The sequence below is a fragment of the Podarcis liolepis genome, assembly GCF_965112155.1.
Source record: "Podarcis liolepis genome assembly, chromosome: Z".
Taxonomy (NCBI): domain Eukaryota; kingdom Metazoa; phylum Chordata; class Lepidosauria; order Squamata; family Lacertidae; genus Podarcis; species Podarcis liolepis.
The window spans coordinates 20,989,746-21,010,216 of NC_139570.1; the positions used below are offsets into that span (position 1 = coordinate 20,989,746).

The following is a 20,471-nucleotide window of genomic DNA, read 5'->3' on the forward strand; positions in this document are numbered from 1 at the left end:
GGAGATTAGGGAAGGTAGAGAATTGTGACACTGATCCCATTGTGACTCTTCATATGATCCACATATGCTTAATGGCTCAACCACCAACTGAAGCACAAGGTGGGATGGAAACTGGGCAGCAGCAGGAAGTCAAATCCCCACCTATGTAAAGGGGGAAGGAGAAAATAGGGTGGGGAAGGGTGGGGAGGAATAACATCTTTTCCCACCTTTTATTTTTTGTGCCTTGGCTAACAATAGCCGTTGGAGATGGTGAATGCAGTCAGTCCCCCAAGGAGAGGCCCAGCAGCACTCAAGCTCCCTTGTGGGAAGTGATCAGCATCCTTGCTGCTTCATGCTCTCAGGATGTCTGGCAGCTCTCTGAACCGCTTCCGGGTTCGTCCAGCAGAACCGCGGGACTGTACGGAAATCCTGCGTCTCATCAAAGTAAGCGGGGGTGGGGAGGGGAAGAGAGGCTGTAGGGAAGGAAAATTCAATTTTTAGGCCATTGGATGCATTTGGATTTTTGAGTGAGTTGTGTGGGTGCCTCCCTTTCTGTTTATCTCTCTCCCATTCCCCTGAATCTGCCCATCCCTACCCAAAGACAAGAACAGAGAAACACACAAAGACACACACTTCCTTCTTCCAAAATATCAGGGTAAAAATTGGATCAGAGTAAAAAATTGGATCCAAGAGAATTAATCTGAGCACTGAAAGAGGAACTGAGAAAGAACATCACTCTTCCACTCTTTCCTCAAGGTAGAAAAGGGTAATTACCTTTGCTACCTGATGACCAGGGCTACCCTGAGGAGTTCTTCAAGTTGCCATTGTATCCATTGGTGACTCCTGGGCTTGGGACTGTCATGAGACACAGTCCAATCCTATAAACTGCTAGACTATCAGATAAGTATGATTGCAGTAATTTTGGAAGGAAGGAAGATTTAAACATTTTTAGGATCATAGAACATCCCAGAGTGGCTTATAAGAAAGGAGCCACTATAAAACATTATGAACTAGGCAATTAAAATAATACATAATTTGTGAAAACTCTTTAAATACTGTATAAAACAAAGAGGACAGCAGATAGCAAAGCCACATATAATCACCACAACCAGTCACATAATAATCCCCAATGCAAAACCAATGCCATTTACAAAATTAATAGGTTCATTTTACACAAAAGCAGACAAGAAAATAAAAGTCTTTAGGGGCTGTAATGCCATGGGTGACACTAATGAGTGCGACTTCTGCCAGCACAGCAGCAAGCATGGTCTGCTTCCTGTCTCTCCCGGTCAGGCCGTCTGATGGAATGGCTTCCCCCAGGGACCAGCTGAGGGAGCAGGGAGGGTTGACGGTGCTGGGCTATTACAGCACAGCCAAGTATTTCATTTCATTTCATTAAATTTATATCCCCACCCCACTTTCCTCTAACAAGCTCGAGGTAACATGCATGCTTCTTCTGACAACAACCGTGTGATGTAGGTTAGGCTGAGATACTATAGCTGTCCCAAGGTTGCTCAGAAAACTTCATGGGGATTATGAACCCTGGTTTTTCAGGTTCTAGACCACACTGGCTCTCTGTGGTTGGTAATCCCCATTGAACTCGGCGGGACTTCCTTCTGAATAAACATCCACAGGTCTGTGCTGTTAATGGTTGCTAAGAAAGACAAACCCCTCCTCTTCGCCCACGATCATTGCGATCCTGAGTGCTTTTCCTGCCTTCCACCCACACCCATATACATTTTTTTTTATAAGCACATTTGGTCAAATAACACATTTAACATCACATCTAATTTAGCCCTTTATTTCATGCCCAAATGCCATCAAGGAGATAGCCAGGCAGAGAAGGTAAAAAGGGTAAAGGTACCCCTGCCCGTACGGGCCAGTCGTGTCCAACTCTGGGGTTGCGTGCTCATCTCACTTAAGAGGCCGGGAGCCGGCGGCGTCTGAAGACACTTCCGGGTCACGTGGCCAGCGTGACAATGCTGCTCTGGCGAGCCAGCACTAGCACAGCGCACGGAAACGTCGTTTACCTTCCCACTATAAAGCGGTACCTATTTATCTACTTGCACTTAACGGTGCTTTCAAACTGCTAGGTGGGCAGGAGCTGGGACCGAACAACGGGAGCTCACCCCGTCATGGGGATTTGAACTGCGGACCTTACGATGAGCAAGTCCTAGGCACTGAGGTTTTACCCACAGCGCCACCCGCGTCCGCCAGGCAGAGAAAGCAGTCCTTTAATTAGCATTTTGGGGAAAAATGGATGCAGTTTCTATTATTTCTGACCCCTCCACCACTCTCTTCTACTGGTTTAAAACCATGCTATTCTGTCAGCAGTTTTATCTATTTATATTCCTGTTTTAAAACTGAATTACCCCTTTTAGTTGTTGTCATTACCAGTATTCCAGTGATTAAGGCAAGGTGTATATTTTGCAAACAGAACAGCTCTTAGGATAGCAAGTGGCGCACCTGTAGCTTTCCGTGCAAAGAGCTCTTGCTCTCATGCTCCCGGACATTTAGAAGCTGGTATGTACCAGTTCCTCTTAGACAAAATTGGATGTGCGTCCTTCTCCGTCTCAAAGCAGGGTACATATTAAAACATATATTGAGCTGGAAAACTAATCAAGCAATTTGCCTCTTGAAATATGGAACCAGAAATTGTGGTTTGTTGCTTTCAGAGAAGCTATCTTATTTGAGCTGTTTCCAAGGAACAGGCACAACAAGTTGCATTATGCAACATATAGAAGAATTTTATCTCTCCTACCAACAGAGAGGTCTTGGGCTGATCTCTGCCAGTGACCTAGGGAAAGCTATAGATTACTAACTGACGTAATTTATTAAGAGTGCTGGCACTGCCCTTGGGACTTCCCTGAAAAATATTGTTTGGACTTTGTCAGCTTCCATAAACAAGGGCCAATCTGCAGCAATGATGGAGGCAACCCAGAGTTAGATGTGTGTTTATTTTGGCATATTTTGTTTGGGGTTTTTTTAAGAGAAAATCTGGAATGTGTGTATATTTTTGAAGTTCGTATAATTTTTATTTTAAGGAAAAGAAAACCAATCAATACAACAATAACAGTCAACCAAAACCTGAACTGATGATCCCCAGAGATTTTCAAGTGTCTCTAGGAAGAAACTTAATATTAGTAGATGAACCAGTGCTTGTCCCATGCGCTATGACAGTGTTGGCAGCTGCGGTTTTCAGGGAGCATCCATTGCCTCTCCATGGCTGCTGCTGCCAACTTCCTTCCTTGGGCAGCTCATGGCAGCTGCTGTAAAGCATGTGAGGAGGAGGAGGAGAAGGAGAGGCTTCCACCGCGGAAGCGCAGCCCTTTGTGACATGTCAGCTCTGAGGGGCAGGCAGAGGGCAGGACCACCCTGTGCAGTAAGAAAGCGGGAGTAGAGTGCAAGGATTCGATTTTTCTTAAAAAAAAAAAATGCTTTGTGTGTTCATTCTAATCTTGCCCCTTTCTAAAAATTTACTTGTGTGCGAATTTCCTTTTTGTAAATCTATCGAAGAATAAAATAAAATTGGGATTAAGGGGTTTCCTTAGGACAGTGTGCGGTGCATGTGCTGTGTCCCATTGGTCTAGTGGTGGTGAAACCCACCCTCCTTCTGATTGGAAATGCTTTAGAGGTGGGATACAAAAAATGTAGGGTGGTTGAGGAGGGTCAGTAGGGAGTGCGGAGTGAGAAAATCCCCTATTTTTGTCTGAGGCAGGGTACAAACTTGCTGCTCTCTAAATGTTTTGCACAAGGACTCCCACTATGCACAGCCAGAGCTAGATTTGTAGTCCAAAACATATGGAGGTCACCAAGTTGATGAAGGTTGATCTGAAGGTTCCAGCGCCCAGCATTCTCAGAAACTATCCCACCACACACCACTTTGCAGCCCCACTGACATTGAAGCTTTGTTCAATATGTGAAAGAACCCTGAGCTACCTAACTGTGGTTAAGAAGGAATCATGTATTCTTTATGCAAGCCACCACAAGGAAATGAACAATATATAGCTTGCAGATTGTGTTCCAGGGACCCATGATGCTGCCGTTATATTACTTCCCTATAACTTGCCTATATTGTCTGGTACTATCTGCTGCAGGCGGTATCTCCGTGGCAGAACAATTTATCAGTTTAGCTATCTGAGTTCCTTTAAACTAGAGATGATGGGGATTGAACTTAGCACCTTCTGCCTGCAAAGCCAGGGTTCTGCCACTGAGTTATGGAAAGCACCTCCATATCTTCCTTGGTAAAACAAAAAGCAGCAGCAAGTAACAAGAACAAAAAGCAGGCTGCTAGCAAGTTCCACAGAGAAGCAGCAGCATCTTGTTGCTCATGGCATGGAATATTCCAATGATTAATATCAATTATCCAAGCTTCTGCTTTGAAGGGTTTCACCCATAAATCTGTTCCATCCTGTTTCCAGCTCAATCTGTTGCTTTAAAACTTGCACATTAAAAAACAATATTTCTTTTTTATTTGTTTATTGGAAGGTTTGTGCAGTGGGCAGCAGAGATGTATACATGTGATACAGCAGAGTCTATTGCTTACAGCCCAAATATTCATGGAGCAAAATAGTAGTAGCTGTTGTTGTTGTTGTTGTTATGATTATGAAAAATACATAAATAGAAGTAGAAGTCATAGAACAAATCTGCCTAACAAATATCCATTGACTTGTTCTGATCATGATCCTGGTCAACATGTACAGGTCAACATGATCCTGTACTGCATTACACCAGTGAATAATTTCAAAAGCTCGGATGTCCCAGGGTTGAAAAACATACTCCGTTCTCATGGTGATTCTTTGTGGCCTCTGGCAGGAGGAGGGGGAGTGACAGAGCATCTATTTTCTGTCTCCCCCTTCATTTCATGGTACAGGTGCGTGGGTGGAGCTTGCTGTTCTCTCCCTGTACTTGCCTTTTATCAGAGGCTCCCACATCATGTTTTCCATTCCCTGTCTGCGAGTACCAGACACAACTGCAGCTTCTAATTAGCTGGTTGTTGGTGTTTGCAAACCTGTCTTTGCCCAAAGACACACCTGGTGTCATATATGATATCAAATTTTGGGCAAGTTGCTGCGGCTAATGAGGTCCATGAGCCAGAAGCCCCCCCCCCCCAGCTCAGCTATGGCACCTTGGAAAGGAATCTAAGCATCCCTGTCACCATCACTTTGCTTGTGTCGGTGTCACAGCCACCAGCCTCCCCAAAACTTGCCTGATTCTGTCTCTGTCCCAGTTTCCCTGTTGGGGAGGGGTCACCAATATTCAACCTTGCGTGAGAATTCTTCCACCACTCCTGGTTTCACAGAGAAGGTAATCAGTGGCTACCAGCCATGGCGGCTATGTACTAACTCTGAATCACAAGGGGGTAGGAGGATATTGTTGCACCCAGGTCCTTTTTGTAGGCTTCCCAGAGGCATCTGGTTGGGCACTATGAGAACAGGGTGGTGGGCCACATGCTCTTCTTATACTCATGTCAAAGTTCTTCTCCTTTATTCATTTATTTACATTTATTAAATCAGTATACCGCCCTTCATCCAAAGATCTCAGGGCATTCAGAGCATTTCTGCCTGCATGGTGGAAAAGCTCCCCTTTGGCACCGGACACAGCTCCCAGGCAGTTATTCCACACAAGCACAAGAAAGGTTAGTGTGACGCCTGCCTGCCTGCCTGGCCTCCCACCTGTCCATCCATTCCCAACAGCAGGGGCTGGCAGACTGGCTGGCTGGGTTCCCTCACCCACTTGCTTGCCTAGTCCACCTCAGCTCCTGGTATAACCAGTACCCCCTGGCAGAGGCACCATTCACCTGGGGAGCTTATAGCCAGGGCGGCTGCAACAAACAGAGAGGGCATCAGAGAAGGGAGGGAAGGAAGGAGGGGCAGAGGCCAGTGTGGCTTGTGGTGCCCCTATCATTCCAAGGCACCCCAGGGTGCCAAGACACACTGGTTGAAAACCCCTGCTCTAGGGCATCCGATTGGTAATTCCGGGAACAGGATACTTGACTAGAAGGGCATATGCCTAATCTCTCAAGGCTCTCCTTATATCAAGGAGCTGGCCTTCACTAACAACATCATTCCAATCTTTCATAGTGTTGTTGTTTTTAAAGTCTGCTTTGCTATTTTGGTGATATTCTGGTTTCTTCTCTTGGCAGGAACTAGCTGCTTATGAAAACATGCCTAATGCAGTAAAAGTAACAGAAACAGGTAACGTAGATGCCTAGCGTGTTAAATTTAAAGGTAAAAGGTAAAGGTACCCCTGCCCGTACGGCCAAGTCGTGTCCGACTCTAGGGTTGTGCGCCCATCTCACTTAAGAGGCCGGGGGCCAGCGCTGTCCGGAGACACTTCTGGGTCACGTGGCCAGCGTGACGAAGCTGCTCTGGTGAGCCGGCACCAGCGCATCACACGGAAACACTGTTTACCTTCCCACTATAAAGCAGTACCTATTTATCTACTTGCACTTAAGGGTGCTTTCAAACTGCTAGGTGGGCAGGAGCTGGGACCGAAGGCGGGAGCTCACCCCACCGCGGGGATTCGAACTGCCGACCATGCGATCGTCAAGCCCTAGGCGCTGAGGTTTTACCCACAGCGCCACCCGCGTCCCTGTGTTAAATTTAGGAGGCTTCTATTTATTTGACCTCCAGGCCTTCTTCAGAGCGTAACATGCGATCAAGTCCTCGGCCCTGTCCCTCAGGTGAAGAACCACACAGTTTACAATTTTAAAACACTAAAACAAATACATTATATAAGGTGGAGACTGACATCCTCTTATGCCAACTGATGGCCTGGGCTCCCTCACTTCTGCCTCCCCTCAAGGCAGGCGTCTTTATTTTTATATACAACTTGCATCACCTGGTGGCAGGATGCTGGTGGTAATTTTAGGATCAGAGCAAGAACTGAGATGGAATTGAACCAGTTTCCATCCTTGCTATGGTCCTGATTTGATCGTCTTTCTAACACACACACACACACACACACACACACACTGCAATTTGCATGGGGGGGGAGAGAAATCTTGCACATTGTGCAAATCCACATTTCAAGTGTAATTTGGCTCACAGAAAACTAATGTGAGGGAAGATGGTTCTAGCTTGAATGACCTGACACCTTCTGAATGGTTTGGACTCCAAGATGTTTGGAGGATGCTATGGTTGGCTAAGATTAGACTAGTCTAACATCTCCCTAACATGCCGGTTATTTACATGCAGGGATTTTAAACCCACCAGCACCTACCTACCCCTGTTCAAACAGATTTAGCAAAAAGGCTGGTGTTCATGTGGTCAGGCCTTGCATCAGATCTTCATATTGGTGAAGATGCCTGTTTTGGCCTTTGATCTTTTTTGCCAACACAATTCATATGTTGCTGTCCAAAGAAAAGACCCCCAACAATACAAATTTGTTTGGGTGAACCTCTGATTTCACACCCTCCAGTCCATCATGGCTGCTCTCTCACACCCGCCCAGAATTCTATTTTGAGAAGATCCTGGTAGCAACATTATTCATTTTTATTATTTATTAAATTTGTATACTGCCATTCATCTGTAGCTCCCGGGGCAATTAGCAACATAAAAATACAAGATAACCCCCCCAATACCATATTTTCCACTCTATAAGATGCACCAGACCACAAGACGCACCTACTTTTTGGAGGAGGAAAACAAGAAAAAAAATATTCTGAATCTCAGAAGCCCTCTTGCTGTTCTGGCTTCTGGGATAGCTGCACAGCCTGCATTCGCTCCATAAGACGCACACACATTTCCCCTTACTTTTTAGGAGGGAAAAAGTGAGTCTTATAGATCAAAAAATACGGTACATAATAAAAACAAGAACAAGGCCAAACCAACAACAAACCCTAAACCTCCCTCCCTCCCTCACACTCCACCCCACCCTACTACTACTACTTAGTACTAGTAAGTACTACTACTTAGTACTACTACCTATTATGAATCTTCTTTTATCTTGGGACTATATTTTAGTGCTTTATTCAACTATCTAAACATTTCAGATTTGCTTCGAGATGGTTTCGGATCACGTCCTTTCTTCCAGTGTTTAATAGCAGAAGCAAATAAGGATGATGCAATGCAGGGTAAGCTTTCAAGAAAACAAAGTTATCATTTATTTGTATAACTAGGTATCCCATAGAATGAGTGCCAACACTGAAAATGCTCCACCTCAAGAAGCTACCCACTGGACTGCATCTGGTGGGGGTACCCAGAGAAGGACCTCAGAAGATAATAGGGTCTAGGTGGGTTGGGGTGGGGAACCTGTGGGCCTCCAGAAGTTGCTGGACTACAACTTTATCACTTCTGGATATGCTGAATGGGCTTGATGTGGGTGAGGGGTCCAATGACATTTGGAGAGCCTCATCACTGGCAATGCTGAGGCTACCAGTTCAACTGCAACCTTCTAAGCCTCCCTATCTGAACTTTGGTACTCTCACCATAGCAAATCCCACCCTAGCTATATCCCTCCTTGAGGGAATGTAGCATTGAGTTCCTCTTGCCTGCCTGCCTGGATCAAAAAGTGTGTTTGTCTGTAGAAACTAACTTAGGTCATTTTTGGCATCCATTGCTCCACCTATGGGTATAAGGGGTGTTAGGAGATGGGTAGTACATTGTGCACGAAACAAGGATGCCCACTGCCTCCCTTCCTATTCATCCTGGCCCTGGAACCTCTAGCAATCCGAATCTGGGCAGCCCGACATCAAGGCAGTGGAAATAAAAGACAAAACCTGTAAATTAGGGCTCTTTTCAGATGACCTAATGGTCACAACACCAGACCCCATCAACCCAGCAACCACCTTAACCAAAGAACTCAGCACATTTGCAATGGTATCGGGTTAAACTTTGCAAAATCTGAGGCTATGTGCTTCAACACTCCCTCCATATCCAAAAAGAATCCACCAACATCACAAAGATAAAAGTCTCCCGCACCAAGTTCAGATACTTAGGGGTACAGATAACCAGAAAACACAAAAAACTGTACCACCAAATTACAAACCCCTATGGTGACAAATTAACAAAGACCTGACGAGATGGAGCAATACTAACTTCACTCTCTCAGATATAATAGCCGTGATCAAAATGACTACCCTTCCAAAATTAACCTACCTATTCCAAACCCTTCCAATCTGGATTCCACCAACCCAACTCCACAAATGGCAGAAGAAACAACACTTGTTTATCTTCTCACTCAAAAAGTCAAGAGCCCCAAACACCTGCACATCCCCATCTCAGAAGGAGCATGGGGAATCTCCAGCATAGAACTATACTACATCGCCAACCATATAATCCCATACATTCTAGAAGATGAGAAGAAACAATGGGTACACTTGGAGAGAGACATAATCGAAAACACTCCCACCCCAGCATATAAAGGTAAAGGTACCCCTGCCCGTACGGGCCAGTCGTGTCCGACTGTAGGGTTGTGCGCCCATCTCACTTAAGAGGCCGAGGGCCAGCGCTGTCCAGAGACACTTCCGGGTCACGTGGCCAGCGTGACGAAGCTGCTCTGACGAGCCAGCACCAGCGCAGCACACGGAAACACCTTTTACCTTCCCGCTAGAAAGCGGTACCTATTTATCTACTTGCACTTAGGAGTGCTTTCGAACTGCTAGGTGGGCAGGAGCTGGGACCGAAAGACGGGAGCTCACCCCACCGCGGGGATTTGAACCGCCGACCATGCGATCGGCAAGCCCTAGGTGCTGAGGTTTTACCCACAGCGCCACCCGCGTCCCTACCCCAGCATATACTTTCCTCCAAAACAAACTAAGGAAAATCCCCACCACACTAAACAGGTTCACACAGACCAGGCTTCCTCAAACTCAGCCCTCCAGATGTTTTTGGCCTACTTCCATGATCCCTAGCTAGCAGGACCAGTGGTCAGGGATGATGGGAATTGTAGTCTCAAAACATCTGGAGGACCGAGTTTGAGGAAGCCTGACACAGACCATGCTTACATAGAAAGAAGAAGTTGGCAAACTGTCCCCAACCCCATGCCCACTAATCCCCCTGGCTTACCACCCACTATTCCACCATGCAGCACAAAATCTCCAGATAAAAACCTGGCAAACCAAAGGCCTATATCACATAGCAGACTTCTACAAAAATAACAAACCCATATTGACACAAGAAATACAAAATAAATATCAACTACACACCTTAAACAACCCAGGAGTAAAATCAGCAGCCACTAGGCCCTTGACCACCTTCAAAAGTCTTCTCCTAACAACAACGGAACATAGCAAGGGATGGTATCTACAGTATACAAAACACTGCTCCAAAGCCCCACAAACCCTCTTCACATAATCAAAAAACGACATAGGCTGTGAAATTAACCCCACCCAATTGACTAGAATGTGGTCTAAACCTCTCTTTAAATCCATATCAGCAAGAAGAACTCACTCTGAAACTCACTTACAGATTATACCTAACACCATGGAAAGTGGTGCTGATACACCCAGGAACCTCACCAGAATGCTGGCAAGGCTGCACCTCCGCAGGCTCATACTTCCACATGTGATGGGAATGCCCCCAAACCCAACTCTTCTGGACAACAGTCATACAAGAAATAAGCAAAATAACTAAACAGGTACTAGAAGTCACGCCCTACTGAATATCTTCCAAAATAACAATGCCCACTTACCCTATAAAGAGCTCATATCCCACCTACTCTCAGCAGCCAGAAACAACATAGCCAGACACTGGAGGGACCTGTCTGGAATAAAGATGGAACACTGGTATCAAGTAGTATGGGAAACAGCCTTACTAGAAAAGCTAGCCAGTAGGCTGAAACTGACATGGGGAGAAATAGAAGAGGATGCCTTCACTTCAGCATGGCTCCCCTTTATCACATACACAGCCCAACAAGGCAGCAGCATGAACCCACCGACAGAATACAATTCAACATAGCTAACTTAACCCAACAACTCAGAGCAGGGTTTTCATTGCCAGTGTCCTGTTCTGTGGAACAGCATCCCTATTGGGATATAGTGAGCTCACCACTTATGTGGGTTTTATGCTGGAAAGTTCCCAGAGTCAGATAAGCAAAATGGAGGGCTCTTTCTGTGGTGGGTTTCCCCTGCTCTCCAACTATTTTTCTGCTGTGTGCCAGAGGTTCTGATTGCGCAGGTAAATTAAGGGTAAATCGTGGACCCACTTTACTTTTGGGGAAAATAAAAGACATTATTGCTTTGACAAGCTTCTACATTTCAAGAGAAAGGTTTCTGATTTAAATGTTCACTTTGTATTGTTTGCAAGCCTGTATTTAGTTGGATTTTTCCTATTCTTTTCGAAACTGTTTTTCATTTTTATGTTTGTAAATTGCAGACTCACGTGAAAGGCAATAATAAATATCTCCCCACAAGAACCCTCCTGTTATCCAGGACCTAAAACATGTAACTTGCACTCCTTGACATTTAAAGTGTGGAGAATATTCTACTTTGTTTTGGAACTGCTTGTCAACAAAGGATTGCTACTTCCCTCAAAATACTTTATGCAATTTTAAATGAGTTTCAGCACATGTTGTTGAACCTCCTGCCATTTGACCAAGAGGCACATAGTGTGTCCTAAAAGATGACAGCCTCGATCCTTTTAATTGCTTGGAGAATTCAAAAAACCTTTTTTAAAAAAAAATCAGCTAAACATTAAAGGTCTGGCAATAGCTTCACAATCTAAAAGAGGCTTTTAGATTTGTGTTCTGTTAGTCACAGATGTATATACCACCCTGCTGGATGGCAAATGGTGTTTTGAATCTAATAAATATTTCAAAAGCAATTCTTGGCATATCCTGATGGGAGGGAGAATGGGTCAACTGTGCAACAAAAACGAAATTAACACCTCCCACCAAGAATATGAAGATATTTACATGAACCTAAAATGTGAGCCCTTTGATCCTAGCCTTTTTTTAGAGCTTAGTCAGTGGTTGGGGAGGTGGTATTTGGCTTAGCGCAGTAGTGCTGGGAGAGAGAGGTAATTAACCTCTCACACACTTTTCCCTATCCTTCCCTATGTCTGAGCTATTAAAATGCTCTCTAGGGGGGAAAGGACAAGTGCAATATAGGCTCTTATTTTTCTTTCCACCCACCAAGATGATATCACTGCATCTAATACAGTGGTACCTCTGGTTACATACTTAATTCGTTCCGGAGGTCCATTCTTAAGCTGAAACTGTTCTTAACCTGAGGTACCACTTTAGCTAATGGGGCCTCCTGCTGCTGCTGCGCTGCCGCCGCGCGATTTCTGTTCTCATCCTGAAGCAAAGTTCTTAACCCAATATACTATTTCTGGGTTAATGGAGTCTGTATCCTGAAGCGTATGTAACCTGAAGCGTATGTAACCGAGGTACCACTGTACAGTGGTGGTTAGTGTCCATTGGGACTGGTAGGGTGGAAGGCAGGGAGGCCAACAGAAGGTGGCACCAGAGTAAACAACAGGTAGAGCCAGAGCCAATGACAGAGAGAGTGAAATACATTTGCTATGTCTCCATCCTCCTGGCTGCTGAGTTCTACAAGGGCAACAATGGGACTAAGGAGGGGGAAGCTGAGAGGCAGTGGTACAACCTGGTCTAGCTGCAGTTAAGAAGGTAGACATGAGGACGCTAGAGGAAGGTAGACAGAGGTTGGAGGGGCAATGCCCCCACCTACCCAAACAGACCAGCCTCTGCTGCTCTAATAGCCAACTCAGGTACTGAGTGCAGAGAGAATTGGAGCCAGTGTGGTATAGTGGTTAGGGTGTCAGACCACGTCCTGCTTAAAATTCCCACTCAGTTATTAAGCTCCCTGGGTGACCTTCGGCCAGTACTACTTCATAGGGGTGGTGGGGAGGAGGAGCTCCATGGAGAAAAAGGTGGTATATAAATGTAGTAAATAAAATAAATAAGTAATAAATTTGTGGCAAAGTGGGACCACTGACAACAAAGGAAAGGAGAAAATCTCTGTATGCTCAGGGGGAAGACAGAATTACTAATGGGGCTTCTGAGGCACAATTGCATCATTATGTTGGTGTGGCACTATTTTGGCTTTGTTACTGAAAATGTTTTTAATTAAAAAAACATTGAAGTGGCTTTTCCTTATAGCAGTGTGGTTCTCTTTCCTTTTGTTGTATTAAACAGTAAGCCCTTTTATATTGAGGAAATTTGATTTGCTTAAAAAATAACTACACATGTTATTGTTGTTTGCTCCCCTGGCTCCTTTGGAAGGCCATGACAAAAGAATTTTTTTTTTCAAAAATGCAAATTTAATACTTCTTACAAAAGGTGCCATTACCAAATTCAGTAAAATTCTGGTCTATTTATGTTGAAGTGATCATTTAGAAGGAAAGTGTAGTATCTAATGTTAGTTACACCTGTGGAAATTAATGATTATTACTAAACTAAAACAAATGTAGAAATTAGTTGGATACAGTCTAAGATGATTAACTAATTCATAATTCTCTAGCTGATTGACAGCCTTGCACAATAGTGGTTATTTCCTTACAATAGCTGTTTTGTGTCTCACCAGATACCGACATTGTAGGGTTTGCTATGTATTACTATACGTATGACCCTTGGATTGGCAAGCTGTTGTACTTAGAAGACTTCTACGTTATGGATGAATATAGAGGTAAAAATAATACTGTTTGCACATAATAAAGTGAGAGGCAGTGTGGAGGTGTGGTTAGGTAGTTGGGCTGAGATTGGGAAGACCCCGGAGATAAAGTCCTCATTACTTAGCCCTAAAGCCTAAAACTGGGTTAGGGAAACTGTGGCCCCCAATATATTGTTGGATTCCTAGCTCCCATCAGCCCCAGCCAGTTGGGCAAGGCAGTTTGCATTTAAAGGGAAACATACCTAATTTGCACTTTCCAAAACAAAATGCAAACTGAAACAGTCATCCTTTGAAATTTGTGATGCAGTTCTCCAACCAAGGAAAGTGTTCAAAATTGCATATACCAGGGTGAAATTTGCATAAAATGCACCTAACTCCTGCACCAAGCTGATGCCAAACATATTGCTTTCTGTTCCTTTGGACCATCAAGACCATATACACTGTCCAGGCATGCTTAGTGAAAAATGAATCATGTAAGGGAAATTGCTTTTCAAAATTGTTTATACTGGGAGTTTTGCACTGATTTGGAATGTGAATAACTGAATTTAAGACTGCCCGGCGTTTCCGTGCGCTGCTCTGGTTCGCCAGAAGCGGCTTAGTCATGCTGGCCACATGACCCGGAAGCTGTACGCCAGCTCCCTCGGCCAATAAAATGAGATGAGCGCCGCAACCCCAGATTCGGTCATGACTGGACCTAATGGTCAGGGTTCCCTTTACCTTTTAACTGCCACTAACCATGGTGGCTTCTGAAGAACCATTTTGTCCTGAGGAAAGGGGAGAATAGGATTTCAATATTGAGTTATTTCTCATTTTGCCTTGTTTTATTGTCTAATTGTTACTCATGCTTATTGTTAATAATTCTATGGAGCCAGCTTTGTGGGGCAGTATAGGGAAACACCTTGAATAAATATTTACATTCTACATTGAACAACCATCAGTAACCTGGTGCCTTGCAATGTTTTGGACTACAGTACAACTCTCAAAATCATTGATCATCCGCTCTGCTAGCTGGGGCTAGGGATGGAGGAGAAACTAGATTCAGTTCACATTTATAGGCATAGCTTCCTAATTCACATTTTCTGTAACAATACACAAACTGAAATGCCACAAGCTTTCCTTGGAGATTCACACTTCTCTCAATTTTGCACGGCAGTTCCAAAGCCATTTAATGTGTGGGAAAATGCATAAACTGGGCACAAAAATGCATATATTAGTAAAAATAGCATACAAAATGCAAAGCTATATGCTAGAGAAGATTGCAAAGTTGTGTGTGTGTGTGTGTGTGTGTGTGTGTGTGTGTGTGTGTGTATATATATGGGAAAATGCACAATAAAATATCACTAAGTTCTCATGAGAATTTTTTTTTTTTTTTTAGTGAAGTGATGTGCCAATGTGGAGAACTGCATTTGAGAGTGAAAAAATGAGAAACCCAAATTGATAGATTCACCCATCCTTAGTTGGGGCTGATAGGACTTGGGAGTCCCAACAAAATTTGTAGGGCACCAGGTGGAAGGAGGCTGGCCTTGCAGTTCCATTTCCTTTTCTTTCCTAAAATAATGATAAATGTACAGGCTTCTTTGCAATTTCAAAGAAATTAAATTTTTTTTATGTGTATAGGATAATGCATTAGATTTTACCTGTAAATGTTCCTATTTTGTTCATGGCTCATGGCAAAGAAGATAAAATAGCATATTGCCAAAGCAGGCAAATTTTTCACATGGGTATGTTGCAAGTTTTGTCATCTGAGGTTTTTCTGAACTGTGTTTTGGCAGGTTGGGGCATTGGAACAGAACTTTTAAAAAGATTAAGCCAGGCAAGTTACGTTTTCCTGTCTTCTATTTACTTGTATGTATTTACTTTGTAAGCTGTATATTCAACAGTACAGACTTAAATCTACTTTAGTCAAGAAGCTGTTGACATATTAAATTTGACTGAGAGTCTTCTCTAGCCTGGTGCCCTCCACATGTTGCTGGACTACAACTCCCATCACCCTTATTGCTCATTCTGGCTGAGGATGATGGGAGCTGGAGTCCAACAGCATCTGGAGGGCTACCAGTTCCCCAGACCTGGTTTCATTATTTAGGTCAGCTGTGAGAATCAAGAAGCAAAAGAGAGGATCAACAGGGTATCAGTGGTTAGAACCTCTAATCTCATTCACACAAGCAACAGATGAGATTGTAAAAACTGTTGATACAACTGTTTCACGCTTCGGACTGCAGGTAGGGGCTTGCATATGCAGGAACACACACGAAAAGTTCCTGCAATTTCTAACAGAACACAAGGTGAAATGTGAGTTAATAGCAGAATGCAGAGGCTAAAAAAGGGGCTAATGCACCAGCAAAAATATATGTAGATTGTAATCATTTCTTCCACTCTGAAGAAATTCACCTCACCTGGAGTGCTGCATCTAGCTCTGGATGTTGCAGCATAGTGATAATCTGGAACAGAGAGCAATACAGCAACACAGAAAACCTGCCTTCTACCAAATCTTATCATTGGCAGCTCTCCAGGCTTTCAGATGGGGGCAATCCCAGACGTACTTGGAAATGCCAGAGGGTGAAAGGGGAACCTTCTGCATGCAAAGTGTATGCTCTGCCACTGAGCCATGGCATCTCCTCCCAAAGATGGTGAGGGGCCTGCAAACCATGTTCTGTAAGTTGGGCTTAAATCTGGAGGATAGGCATCTTCAAATATCTGAAGGGATGTTATATAGGTTATTGTATTTTAGTGTTTTATTGGAAGCCGCCCAGAGTGGCTGGGGAAACCCAGCCAGATGGGCGGGGTATAAATAATAATAAAATAATAATAATAATAATAATTAATTATTATTATTATTATTATTATTATTATTATTATTATTATTATTATTATTATTATTATTTAAATGAAGCAAAATTGTTCTGTGGAACAGACTCCCTAGGAAGGAAGGAAACTTGTCTTTAGAGGTTACTAAACAGAAAACAGCCACCTATCAAGAATGGTGTAGCAGTGGATTTACTGCATTGGCATGAAGGGGACTAGACTAGGTGACCTTTGAAATCCCTTCTAACTCAATACTTTCCTAATCCCTCTGTACTAATAAATAAAATCAGAATTTTGCATATATAAAACTAGATGTCAGGGGGAAGAGTTATAGCTGAACACTCTCACTGTTGTGCTAGCTTTCTATGTGTGGGGAAGCTTTCAGTATGAAAATACACTGAACCATGTACCGTATTTTTCGCTCTATAACATGCACCCGACCATAACACGCACGTAGTTTTTAGAGGAGGAAAATCCGTAGGCATGCTACCCGTAGGCATTCCCTCCATAACACTCACAGACATTTCCCCTTACTTTTTAGGAGGAAAAAAGTGAGTGTTGTGGTGCAAAAAATACGGTAATCCTCACTTGTAGTCTGAAGGGGTACCAACAGTTTTAACCATCTCATCATTTGTATGAATGAAGTTTTTACTTGCATTCCAACTGGTGACTCAGCTTAGTTCTCCAGCTGTGACACAATATCCTCTTCCAGAAGGGCAATCCTAATCAACTTCCTGAGTTTGGGAAGGGAGACTAGGTAGAAAAAGAGGGAAGAGTTACAGGTTTGAAAAACGTGGAAGTTACAAACTAGACTAGAACTTACCTCAAAAAACAGATTGGATTTTAAGTCTTCTTGAGCGCTTATGATTGGGATCATACTATAGTATGATTTCTTACCTGTTTGTGATGTTCACCTTTCAGCTGAACGGGGCAGGAATCATCCTTTTAATATTGTTGCATGAGCACTTTTTAGATAAAATTTCCTGATGCATTGTTTTTAACTGTTTGTAAGCTTTGTGCATTTTATGGATGTGTAAGTTGCTTTGAGACATTTGTGAGTGGAAATGAAAACAATTATAGGCATCTTTAAATAAAACAAGGAGAAATTAAATGGTGGGTGTGCAATGTACCATCACAGCTACTGTACATATCAACTGGCTCTGAACCAGAAAAGCATTTTGCCAGCTAAAAGGTTTTATAGGAATTCTTAACAAATTAGTGACTAATTAATGACTTATATCCAAATCTCTGATCTTGTATTAATGCTTAAAAATGCCCAAGAACGTGAGAACAGCAAAGAGCTTTAAGTTGTCCCAGTTTAGATTCAGAACTTTAGATGCAGGTATTATAGTCCTACAACTTTCTGTGCAAGCCGTGAATGCAGTGCTTCTTGCAAAGAAAGCCAAGTAACTGTGTTTTCTTTTACTCCAAGTTTTGTTTCTGCATTTGCTACAGTAATAATTTCAAGCAACAATATTAACTGGCAGCTTAAATATAAATGGTTTAAAAAAGTAACTCCCACAAGAAGTAGTGATGGCTAACAACCTCATGGCTTAGAGGGAATGCATACAGGGAAAGGCAATAAATGGCATAGAGTGGGCATGTACAACACATCGATCGCGATCGACTGGTGGAACCTGAGACTGATTATGGTCAATCGCAGGTTGATTGCTGTGCTCCTGGGGGGACTTGAGGGAGATGCTGCCCTGCCGCCTCCAAGGAAGAGCTGGTGTGTGCATATGCTGCCAGCTTGCTATCCTTCCTGCTGCACTGAGCACTGGTGGTGGGGTGGGATGGGATGCTGCCTGAGGGAGAGAAAGAGAGGGAGAGAAAGAGAGTGCCCTGGCTTGCTATCCTTCCCGCTGCGCCGAGTGCTGGCAGTGGAATGGGATGCTGCCTGAAGAAGGGAGGGAGGGAGGGAGGGGGAGAGGGAGAAAGCAGGGAAGGAAGAATCATGGAGCAACCCGGAAGGGAAAGAGTTCACACACACACACACACACACACAGAGAGAGAGAGAGAGAGAGAGAGAGAGAGAGAGAGAGAGAAGCTGGCTCCTCAGATCTGTGCAAACTAATATAAAAATATAGTTTGACTTTTCTCACTTGTTTAGTTACTTCTCCATCTAGTAACTATTTGAATCTGTCATAATGATATCCAAACATAACTACAGTGGTGCCCCACAAGACGAATGCCTCGCAAGACGGAAAACTCGCTAGACGAAAGAGTTTTCCGTTTTGGAGGTGCTTCGCAAAACGAATTTCCTATGGGCTTGCTTCGCAAGACGAAAATGTCTTGCGAGTTCCTGCTGGTTTCTTCCCCTCCCCCCCTTTTCTAAGCCGCTAAGCCGCTTATCAGCTGATCCAATCAGCAGATAAGCCGCTAAAAGCGCTAATCCATCAATGGGCTTGCTTCGCAAGATGAAAAAACCGCTAGACGAAGAGAATCACAGAACGGATTCTTTTCATCTTGCGAGGCACCACTGTACTGTATCTATGAAATAAAGATCTATCTATCTATCTATCTATCTATCTATCTGGCTTTGGAGGGTGGTAGAGCACTGCTAGTTTTTGATACTTGTTGGTAGATCGGAGGCAACTTAAGCTTGGATGTGCCTGGCATAGAGGGAAAGGCAATAAATAGCTACCAGCACTGGACACCCCTCTCTTATTTCCCCAAATGCTATTGCCTGTGCTTACTTTTCAGATAGCAATCGAAACCAACTGCAGCTGCATGCATTTCCTTGTTGTTGTTTGGAACAAGCCATCTATAGAGTACTATATGAGGCGTGGTGCTTCAGACCTTTCCACTGAAGAAGGCTGGCATCTCTTTAGATTTGACAAAGAAAATCTAGTCAGAATGGCTTCTGGAGACTAAAAGAAGGAAGTCCGCCATTTTTTTTTTTATCACTCTCAAAGCTTGGAGTGCTCATCAGGCTTGCGATGAAAAACCTCACTTACAAGGGGAGACTTCTGGTTAACACGGTGGCTTCAAAGCAGAGTGCAAATAGCAAGAAAAATTAAAAGAAGCATGCGTGTTTTATGACTGGCATGACTTTGATAAATTGCTTTACTTTTTCTTCACATGGATGTACAACACTTCAAATGCAGCCTGAATCTTACGGATCAGCTTAAGCAAAGGTATACTCAACTGGTGACTCATATGGAGAAAGAACACAGGTGGGACATAATGTGCTGGCCTGGCCAGGAAACCTCTTGCTTTTCTTCAAATACAAAAATAGCTGGTGCCCTAGTGTATTAGAGTGTGTACAAGCTTGTACCCAGAAGGAAGAACAGGACTTTGTGGGAAAGAGCACCTGCCTTGCATGCAGAAAGTCCCAGACTTGATTCCTGGTGCCTCCAAGTCAGAGGATGCCAGGCTGGGAAAGGCTGCCTTAGACAAACCATTCTCTCTCAGCCTCAGTCCCCCGATTTCCAGTGTCTTGCCTGTTTATAAAGGTTACAACTAGAGAATGCATGATACACTTTAAAAAACTGTACCTATTTTAGGTATTACCATTAAAATCACAGGCTTTGCATACAGCCAGAGATTCAATCACCAGTTTTTCTGGGTAGGGCTGGGAAAACACACTTGTCTGAAACCTGGATAGCTTTTGCCAACCAGAGTACACAATCTGAACCAGAGAGACCATATTGTTTGACTCAGCTTCCTATGTTCCTGTGGTCTTGCACTTTTCCTACCCTTACCCAAAGCGGTATCATGACATTTGTGTCACATGGCTTGTTGCTATATCACCAATACTGGAGAACCAAGGCAACGTCCCAGTACCCACATAAAGCAGGGGGCGGCAGAAAGTAGATCAGTATCTACTAGTAGACCCCAGAGTGACTTTTCAGTAGATCAGCTAGAGTTTCAGCAACTATTTTAACTATAGCAATGACAAAATGACACCCCAAGTTAGGCTGTTGCATTGCAGAAAGCTAACCAGGAGTGGCATTGTGTGTGAAAGGATTGCGCGCTCACTTCAGTTTTAGTATGAAAAACAAATGTGTTGGCTCAGAATGTGCTCAGAAGCACCCTGTTGTTTAATCCTGTATGCCTTTTTTGGCTGGCTCTCTTTGGTAGATCTTTTTGGCTCAGGCGCAACTTCATCCGA

The 20,471-nt window shown here is 43.7% G+C and overlaps 1 protein-coding gene across 3 annotated transcripts; it reads left to right on the forward strand.

Moving 5' to 3' along the window:
* The first annotated feature begins 75 nt into the window (after positions 1-75).
* On the forward strand, positions 76-19,897 carry SATL1 (spermidine/spermine N1-acetyl transferase like 1). Of its 3 annotated transcripts, none has more exons than XM_083484837.1 (6): positions 76-423; positions 6,125-6,176; positions 7,976-8,056; positions 13,469-13,570; positions 15,328-15,368; positions 19,465-19,897. In XM_083484837.1, exons 1-6 carry the CDS (start codon positions 343-345, stop codon positions 19,486-19,488), a joined length of 381 nt encoding a protein of 126 aa, XP_083340963.1. In that variant the 5' UTR covers positions 76-342; the 3' UTR covers positions 19,489-19,897. The 3 variants fall into 3 exon arrangements, with proteins under 3 accessions (XP_083340963.1, XP_083340961.1, XP_083340962.1); XM_083484835.1 differs by lacking the exon at positions 19,465-19,897 and adding an exon at positions 19,065-19,402 and having other exon boundaries at positions 15,328-15,372; XM_083484836.1 differs by lacking the exon at positions 19,465-19,897 and adding an exon at positions 16,058-16,201.
* Positions 19,898-20,471: the final 574 nt, after the last annotated feature.